This window comes from Sesamum indicum, linkage group LG1, assembly GCF_026168435.1.
Source record: "Sesamum indicum cultivar Baizhima isolate 11 linkage group LG1, ASM2616843v1, whole genome shotgun sequence".
Lineage (NCBI taxonomy): Eukaryota > Viridiplantae > Streptophyta > Magnoliopsida > Lamiales > Pedaliaceae > Sesamum > Sesamum indicum.
Genome location: NC_142657.1, coordinates 14,976,421 through 14,986,172, shown reverse-complemented (window position 1 = coordinate 14,986,172; position 9,752 = coordinate 14,976,421). Strand labels below are relative to the sequence as shown.

General features: G+C 29.7%; 1 protein-coding gene across 1 annotated transcript; it reads right to left on the bottom strand.

Annotated features, from left to right (window-relative positions):
• Positions 1-7,863: 7,863 nt before the first annotated feature.
• Positions 7,864-9,175, bottom strand: LOC105180152 (cytosolic sulfotransferase 12). The gene has a single exon (XM_011103812.3). The coding sequence runs from the start codon at positions 9,072-9,074 to the stop codon at positions 8,085-8,087; it is 990 nt and encodes a 329-aa protein (XP_011102114.1). The 5' UTR covers positions 9,075-9,175; the 3' UTR covers positions 7,864-8,084.
• Positions 9,176-9,752: the final 577 nt, after the last annotated feature.

Below are 9,752 nucleotides of genomic sequence, written 5' to 3'. Positions count from 1 at the left end.
AAAAATAAATAAAAAATATTTACCAGTTCACGAGCTGGTGAACACCTAAATCTGAGCTCGAGCTCAAATTCGAGTCGGCTTGACTCATCTACCATTTCACCCAATTCAAGACGGGTTCTAAAGCCTTAATCGGGTCCCTCATGACATATATTCTCAACCCAAACTAGAAACAATAATTGCATTAAAAAAATACCCTAAAATAAATAATTGCATTTACACTCTAATTTATGATCTAATTGCATAAATTACTTATATTTTTTGTGTAATTATAAAAATCATCCATAATAACAAAAAGTAGGAATTTTTTCTATAATGTCGTTGACGTTATTTTAGATTGTATGCATAATTTTTAAAAAAAAAACACAAAGGATTTGTACAAAAAATATCGAGGTTTCTGATTAGTACATATATAATTTTTTTAAAAATATAAAAATGTATAATATAAATAAATGATATGTGGTGGAGATGTAATTACCAATTTGTGTTATTCTCACAAAGGACAATGACACACTAGTCATTTCTGATTCACCACCGGTCAGACAATTACCCCACCTATCACTATTATTAAACGCATCAAATTCAGATGCCAAAAAATTAATTAATTTAATATATTGGTTTTTGGAAATCACACCCACGCACGTGACCACTGCCTGCCCACTTCTGCACCCCAGCATCAGATTTTGTTACTAAAATAATATGTAATTATTTTATATTTTCTTGTTAAAACATAAGGCCGAGTATGGGCCGGGCTGGAAGGAAACGGCTCTTGGGAAGGTGGAAGAGTCAGCCCATTGGCCCACACCATACCACCTCACCTAAACCTCCCCGCATCAGATGAAAGCTCAAAAGGGGGGTAACCCTCAGATCTTCTGACATCATCAATCTGGTCTTTCGTACTTTTGTCCCCCCAACATTAATTTTGCAACAACTGTTTGGTATGTTTTTACACAAAATAATAATAGCACTAATTGGGGGTAAAATGCAATTTATTTATAAATTCTTTTATTAAAATTTGGACCTATAAATAAATTTAATATAACTTTATTTACCAAAAAGAATAAAAATTAATCTAAAAAGGCCGCATTCAAATATATATATTTTAAATTATTGTTCATTTTCCCAGATAAATCTAAGTTAAAAAGCATATCTTTTTCAAATCTAATTATTTCAGGTGGTTAATTAATGTTAAAACTAATGATGGAAACAGAGTTGCATGCAATAATGAATATCCTAAGAAGTCAGGAGAATTATTATTATTATTTTTTTCAGAAATTATTACTGAAAAAAAGTATATATAGTAATTATCGAGACCATTTCATTAATCATGAAATCTGGAGGATGGACTTTTTAATTTTCTTTTGTGGATTTCTTGTTAAGTAAGCATGAACCAACCCTTGTACCTAAATATACATCATAGTACATGTGCCATCCAACCCACTAATCAATGTACAAGTTGGCATGTTAGAGTTGTACTTTTTATTTTTATTTTTCGGGTAAGTTATGTCAATTTTAGATGGTTTAAAAAATTATATTCAATATCGTAAATAGATCTCTCCATTAGTTAAAATTTGCTAATATTAGGAAAAAATTTGAATGAAATTCTACATGCATCCCTGATTGCTTTGTTACTCACTTATTATAGGTTAAATAAATTTTTTTTTTTTATCAAAGGATCTTTATACAAATTCACAGGATACCGCATGTGAGGAGGTATATCTTCACCTTTATAAAGGTACTTTGGTCAAAAAAACATATTTGTATGTACCTATAATAAGTGGGTAATGAATCAATTGGGGTTAAATATAAATTCTCATTGAATTTATTAAACTTGATGCATTTTGACTAACGACGAGGTACAATTGTTAAACAGACAAAAGCATCAGTTGTATTATATATAATTTCTCAAACCACATAAAATTTTCATGTACTTATACCAAATTTTAAGAAAAAGCAGTGTAATTAGCCATTATTTTTATTGTAGTGTTCTAATATTTATTATATTTCATGCATAAGGTTAGACTCTGTGTATATTTCAAAAACGAGCAAAATATTGGGGAAAAAAAAAGCATTTATCATTCATACTTAATAGTTTATGCCACCACAACACTAAATTTTAAGACCTAATTAAATATTTGAATCAATATAACTATTTATTTATTTCAGATAATTTGTCATTTTTTAATTGTAAACTACATACTACCATATTTATCACCACTTTCACTCATGTTAACCACTTGACCCGTTTTTAATCATATATTAATTTTTATTTTTAAAATTTTTATCGTATTTATCTAATTACAATGAAAAAATACTGCGTGCCACGACGATTAGTAATGCATAAGTAAATAAAAAAGAAATAGTAGGCATCGTGTACAACTTTGAGTAAGATTGGAATATTACAATAGTAGAAGATATTAAATATTTAATTATTTGCAGCCTCTTTGAATATTGTTTTAATAAATATTATTAATATTATATAAGTGTTTTGGCAGGGAAAAGGTGAGGGCCTCGTGAAGAAAGCATGCAGAGGGCAAGACGGGGTGTGGTCCTAATCAGGAGAGGGCATGAATGAAGACATTCCCTCTGCCTCTTACCCTCCCCTTAAGTTTTCTACACACTATTTCAGATGCCATACATACTAATATATATACTACCACATAAAATAAAAATATTAAATAAATAATATTCTCAAAGTTATTACTAAAATTACAAACAACACAAGTATCGTGACAGTTATATTTAGAATTGGATTGTCATTGTACGTATGTCTCTCATTATTTAATTATAACGGCAGATTAGGACGGATTTTTCATTATTAATTATTGATAATAATAGATATACATAATAATTATCAATATTAAAATTATAAAAATCAACTATAAAATAAATTTTTTTGTCACTTAATACACATAATTAATAGTGTAACCTAACTTCTTGTTGCAAATACCCCCCCCCCCCCTTTCTGTAAAATCATGCATCGAATTAAATAATCAAAATTCTCTATATTTTATAACTCAACACACATATATACATAATTGCAATATATATATATATATATATATATATATAAATATTCGCTCTCACAAAAGATATACATGCCTATATATAAATATATATATATATATATGTTACACCCATTTTAATTAATCCTTTCCCCATACCTTATAACTTTTGTGTTGCACAATTTTGTAGCACAACATTGAAACCACCTTTTTCTTTACTACTCAAATGAGTGCTTTGACAGACAACAAAAGTAGAACAAAATACACTTAGATCTTATATTTCTTTGAAAATGCTTCAAGAAATTACATTAGATTAAAAAATAAAGGGTTTTTGGCCAATCAACAAAGATTTGCTTGAGTGATAAGATTGAAAAATGTAATTACTTCCATGTGATATTGCATATGAGCAAATTATCCTATTTGAAAAAAAAAATAGCAATTTACTCCCCTCTGTTTTTTAAAATGCAGTAATTTAGGAAGATAAATTGGTTCATTTTAAAAAATACAAGAGGTACGTAAATTGCTATTTTTTTTCATAAAAGGATAATTTGTTCGTTTATAATATCACAGTGGGATAAATTACATTAAATCCAAATTATAATAGTTTCTTATTATTTGTCCTCTTTGAACATTTTTCATGAATTTAAAAATATCGATACAGTGAATGAGTTGGGATAGAGGGATCTTAGTGGAAGATGTTGAGAAAAATGAGGGTGAGGTCAATTCAATTGATATGGAAAATCGTGATGCAGGTAAATTATATATGTGAAATGTATGTAACATGTATAACTGTTTTAAGTACAGATACGTACTGCAAAATGGTCCATGGGCGTGTGTACAGATATAGATTCGGAGGACCACGACCCGGATTCGTTAACCCACACAGACACACTTGCGGTCGAACAGATAACTCATAAATGAATATGTAGCTAAAAGCAAGGCTGGGGATGGGGATGGAGATGGAGATGGGTATGGGCTGGCACTGGCAGTGGGTGTGGGGGAGGTCTTGCTTTTTCATGCTGTGCTGCACTCACTCCATTTTCTATTCTAATTACTATTGTATTTTTTATTTCATTTCATATATATATATATATGTTATATGTGTATAAAAATTTTATTTAAATAAAATTGATGACGTAATTGTTTTCACTTGCATATTATTTTTTTCATTAATTTCCTAATAAAAGTTCGTAGGAGGACTACGGAAAATTAAACTATTTACAAATTATGTGATTATCTTTTAAAATTTCGTAAGAAATATAAAAGTATATTCAACTTAAATTATGGGACAAAAAATACAATTATCCCTGCGAATGATTTTGTTTTAATTGAAAGAACTGTTCGCGTTGATACGCCAACAACAAAACAATCTCACAAAAATAATTTTCAGTAAGTGAGTAATTCTTGAAATACTTATACGATTTTTCTGTAATTTTCTGACTATTATCAAAATAAAATATGAAAATTTTAATCATTTGCAATCCTATTAAATGTTAAACTACAACGAGTTCTCCAAAATTTAGTATAATTATAAATAGTCTCTTATTATTTGTAGAATTACCAATACTTCCTGATTTTAACGGTCATCTAATAATTATTTTTGAATTTTTTTATAGATTAAGAGATAATTTATTTTATAATGTTGCACTATTTTTCATCCAACTCGTTCAATTTTTTTTTATAATTTCTAATTTTTACTAAGAACGTACGACAAGGGTAAATTGGACAATTTCATACCTCAATCTAAAAATTACATATTTAGCAAAGAATATTTATAATTTTTTTAAATTAAAAAAATATAAATAATTGTGACAAAATTTAGAGATGCTGGTCGTAATTTATTAAAAATAAAAAAAAAATTATGTGATTTGGGAAACTGCAATTTGATTGGACGGGTATTTAGTACATTTTTTTACCTACTACCTACACATACACACATCTCAAACACGATTTACTGAGCCCAGACCAGAGATTCTGATTCCTTTTTCTTCCCTTCGTACATCGTTTTCTGCACTTTTACCAAATCACAATTTATGCAATTTCCTTCCGACACGACCGGACCTTACTTTCCCGGGACAACATGCACGATCCGATATGGGCCCCGGGTCTGGTCTTACCCGAATATCCTGCCTGCCAACCCAATATTGAGTGGTTGACTTGAGTCCGAACAACACCTCATAACCTACCCAAAAAATGAGTAGCATCTATTGCTCCTCAAATTAATTTTCATATTTATGAAATTAAATTTTGGACAATGTCATACCACGACGAGTTTTTTCAACAAATAAAATTGTAAGATTAATATTTCGTTCGTGTACCGTATATATTATATCAAATAAAGAGTAAAAATTATTTTAGTACCCGAATTTTAGTATTATTTTTAAATTGATACATGAATTTTTATAAATGTACCAAATGGTACTTGAGTTTCTACATAAAAGTCAAATAGATGCATATCTCTATTTTAAGGACATTTTATAATGATGAAATTACCCTTTTAATCAAACTTATTTTTTATATGTATCTATTTATTTATAGCAAAACATAGTCCTGTGATTAAATAAAATATATTATTATAATAATTTAAATGATAACAATGAATTCATAGTAAATTAGTTTAGTATATAAAAATAATCATTCAATAATTAAAATTAATATTTAATAGATTGGGTAGGAAGTGATGTTTTTAAAAATAAAAGTTAAAGATATTTTAAGCAAAAAGTAGTTTTTTGATTTAATTTTTAAAATATTATAATTTAAAAAAATAAATATATTAATACAAAAAAATATAAAAAAAATTACAAGTTTTTTTTCTTAAATTCTAGTTTTATAAATTAAATATAAAATCGTATCTTCTATATCTATTCTTTTATTTTTTTAATAACTATCTACCTTATCAAGATGACTTTATTTTTATTTATTATTTTAAATATGTATCAATTTGATCATAACACCAATACTCATGTACCAAAATAATTTTGACTCATCAAATAAATATTAAATTACATATTTAATTATTATCTGGTGGTACATAAACATTAATAATGTGAGATTTGAAGATATATGGTACGTAGGAATGGAAGGACAAAGTAGAAGATAATTGGGTCATGGCAGGTTGGCAACATCCCATCCAAACCCAACTATTCTTATTACTTTACACATTTCATATCAATTAATTTTTTCTCAAAAATAAAAATAATAATAATAATAATAATACCAATTATTCATTTTCATTGTTCATAGAGTCACCAAATTTATCTATACACTCACCTCAACTTCTTTTCAAGAGGGTGGTTGGACGGGCTTATAATTGTTTTAAAATATTTTATAAGATATTTGAAAATTTATAAATTGCTATGAAATGTTTGGTATTTTCCAGAAAAATAAAGAGTTATTAATTTATTTTTTAAATTTTAATAAATTACTTTATATAGAAATTTAAGAACTAGTAAAAAAGAAATAATTTAAGCATGAAAGAAATATTTGAACTTTGGCATAGCTTTTTTATCCATTCCAATTGCGTTCAACTTTAAGTTGATTATTTTAAGATTTGAAATCCAACCAAATTTGATCTATTTCATATATTATAGTCGAGTGTAACTAATTTAAATTTCGTATATATTTTTTTATTTTTTAAACTATCATATTACGCCCAAATTAATTTATCAAAAAAATTTAATTTAGAGTTACCCAGATGAAAAACTCTAGTGAATTTGGCCAAAGTTATCAATTTGTAAGAAAAAAGTATTAAATAAAAGGATCAGTAGTTGATTGATTTATCCAAAATTTACAAATTCAATAATTTTAATTTAATGGGTTCAATATATATTTTCGGGTATTAAATTTTATTCATATCAATACTCATACCCACGATTATTTCGTATATGTTGGAGTATGAATCTAATATAATAATATTAAATTAATAGAGCTTACATGAATATTGGTGGTGCATTGACATGGCCGACACCACATGATCAAAGCTAGATTTCAAATTCTTTTATTACCTAACTAACGTACTAACAATCTCATATTAACCAATCTCGACTACAGGAAAAAACTAAAACTGGATCACAGAATCCAATGGTCGTTCACAAGTGGGTCTACATCTACGCAAAATTAAGTACTAAAAATTAACACTTTTATGTATATGTGCATGTCATGCTATGAAAAAAAGTAAGTAAATTAGTGTGTAGTATATCAAAATAATAGTTGCCAAATGAGGCTAGCCCAAGTGTTGGTTCACACTCGATGCGTAATATATGGTCCTCGGCCCATTTTATGACTTTGGTGGGCCTATAAACGAAATGGGCCAACGTGAGTAACTAGAATGGGCTCAATCCATTTGGGTATATTAATAAATAAAAACCTCAAAAGCGGCCATTTTGATGATAAAAAGTGGCACCAGAATTTGGCACGGCTATTATAGTAAGTTCTGTGAACAAAAGTAGAAGCCCAAATGTTTTTAGAATTTATTAAATATTATTGCAAAAAATAAAACTCAGGTACCCTTTTTAGTTCACCTTAAAAATAAATTATTTAATTCATCCTGAATACTGTTAATTTTTTTTTATTAATTTAAGTGAATTAATTTTCACTGTCATTACAATTATATTATCAGTCTAAATAAATCAATGAATATAATTAACAATTTTTGAAATAGGTAAAACTCCTGATTGGATTTAAACTCATTGCCTCATAATCATGGGCATTATTTTTAGTACTAATTCTGGAAACCTGGATGAAATATTAAAGGTACAGATTTACTAATTCATTATAAGCTGTCAAACTTAATTTCAACATTGATCGGAACGAAGATAATCACATTTAAAAAAGAAAATAAATAAAACCAGAAAATCAAGAATTCCTCGACGTTGATGGCTTTTGTTCTTTTAAATGAAAATTCTAATGCAAATCAAGTCTTGCCAAATTAAATTCATCACACAATAAGTGTGATACATTTTTCTTGAATCGTCCTTCAATCACACAATAAATATATTACACTTACTATATAATTAATTTAAATTTGACCAAACTCGATTTGTATTAGAATCGCTCGTGCTGCAAATATATAACAGTAGACGATTATATTACCAATCCTGAACCACTGAACTTCTCTTGAGTAATTCGATCAATCCTCTCAACCATCTCGCTGCCCAGATAATTCTTCCAGTCTCCAACCACTCCCCGACGAAAAAACACTTTATTTTCCTCTCCAGAAGTCAGTTTACCATTCCTGTTAATATCCAGGGCGCTCAGATTATCAAAACTGCAGAGCTTCAAGATTTCTTCCACCAGGCCTGATTCCTCTTCACCAGCAGAAAATGGGGAACCCAGGAATTCCGCCAGGCGCCTTAAATGAGTTCCAGGCTGATTTTTCATGTCCTCAAACTTCAAGAACAGCACTCTGTCAGGATTCTCTATGCTCAGCTTCCAGTATTCCAGGGCATGCTCCCAGAAAGGTCCAAACAGGGTAACTCCCCGACAGAAGAGATCGAAAACCTCTGAGATTGAATTGGTTCCAGTTTCTTGAGGCCTTAACTCGTTGGTAAAGTGCCACAGGGACACGAAAATGTCCTTCGGATTCCTGCAGAGATACACAATCTTGCATGCAGAGTTCTGCTTTATTGATTCAGGAAGAGAAACGTGAGGTGAATGAGTAGAAAAGAGCCTAAGAGAAGGAAATGAAGAGAAATCAGGGATTTGGTTGTCAACGTAGAGCTTGATTTCCAGAAAGGGGACTAGGTCGTGGGGATTATTGCTGAGAAGGGGATGATTTTTTGCAACAGGAGGATATCGGGTTCGGTTCACCAGGGTAAAGATGATTGCTTTGAGCCATGTGGTGCCGGATTTGGGGGTGGTAACAAGAAAAATATCAGAGTTTTGAGCCTGGAAGTGTTTTTGACAGGAAATTACACCCTGGAGATGCCTGACGGGGTACCAGAAACCCTGATACTGATAGAGATGAGAAGCAAGCCATCCTCTTTCTTTAGGTAGAGTGGAGATGAAGTTCTTGCATTCTTGGGTTAATGTTTCTTCCTGTTGTAGATACTTTGGAGATATTTCAGATGGCATTTTATGAATGTACGTTTGGGAGTTTTTGGTTTCTGTTCACAATGGCATGCATTTATGCATGGTATACATATATAGGTGGGGTGGGTACGGGAGAATACGGTTTGAAGAGGATGGCAGGCTAGTATTTATTTTGGCCCTTTTAGTTGTACCTAAGTATGTTTGCTTTATATCTAGTAAGAATATACGTATAAACTCATGAGATAACAAATACACATAAGTTGAATTATTTTTAGTTATCGCATTTCTAAGATTGATCGATATGTGTATCTAGGGATATAATAGAATATTTGAATGGCTATATGATATAGGTAAAATGTGCAAAATACCCTCCTTATCTATTAAAGTTGAAAAAGTATAAAAACGGGCTAAGATCCACTTTTTTGATACACAAGTTCGATAAGATGAGACCCCAAGACTTAGAATATGGACATTTGGTTGACAGATACTTCGCACCATTTGGGAGCCTAAAGAAGCAATTGTACAATGAGGGACAAGTATAAATAGCCCATAATTATAAATATCCAAGTATGACTTTTAATGTGTTCTATCATTGTTTTTATATATATTAGACCATTTTCATCTAAACCCGTCTCTAATTTGGCCATTAGAGTGGGTTTATTGGGGGTGACCCCAGCATTTATGACCTTTGTTACATTGGATTTTCAAGCTTATCTCCTT

What these genes read in the sequence shown, in the direction of transcription:
- LOC105180152 (XM_011103812.3), bottom strand. Translation starts at nt 9,074, where the DNA reads ATGCCATCTGAAATATCTCCAAAGTATCTACAACAGGAAGAAACATTA.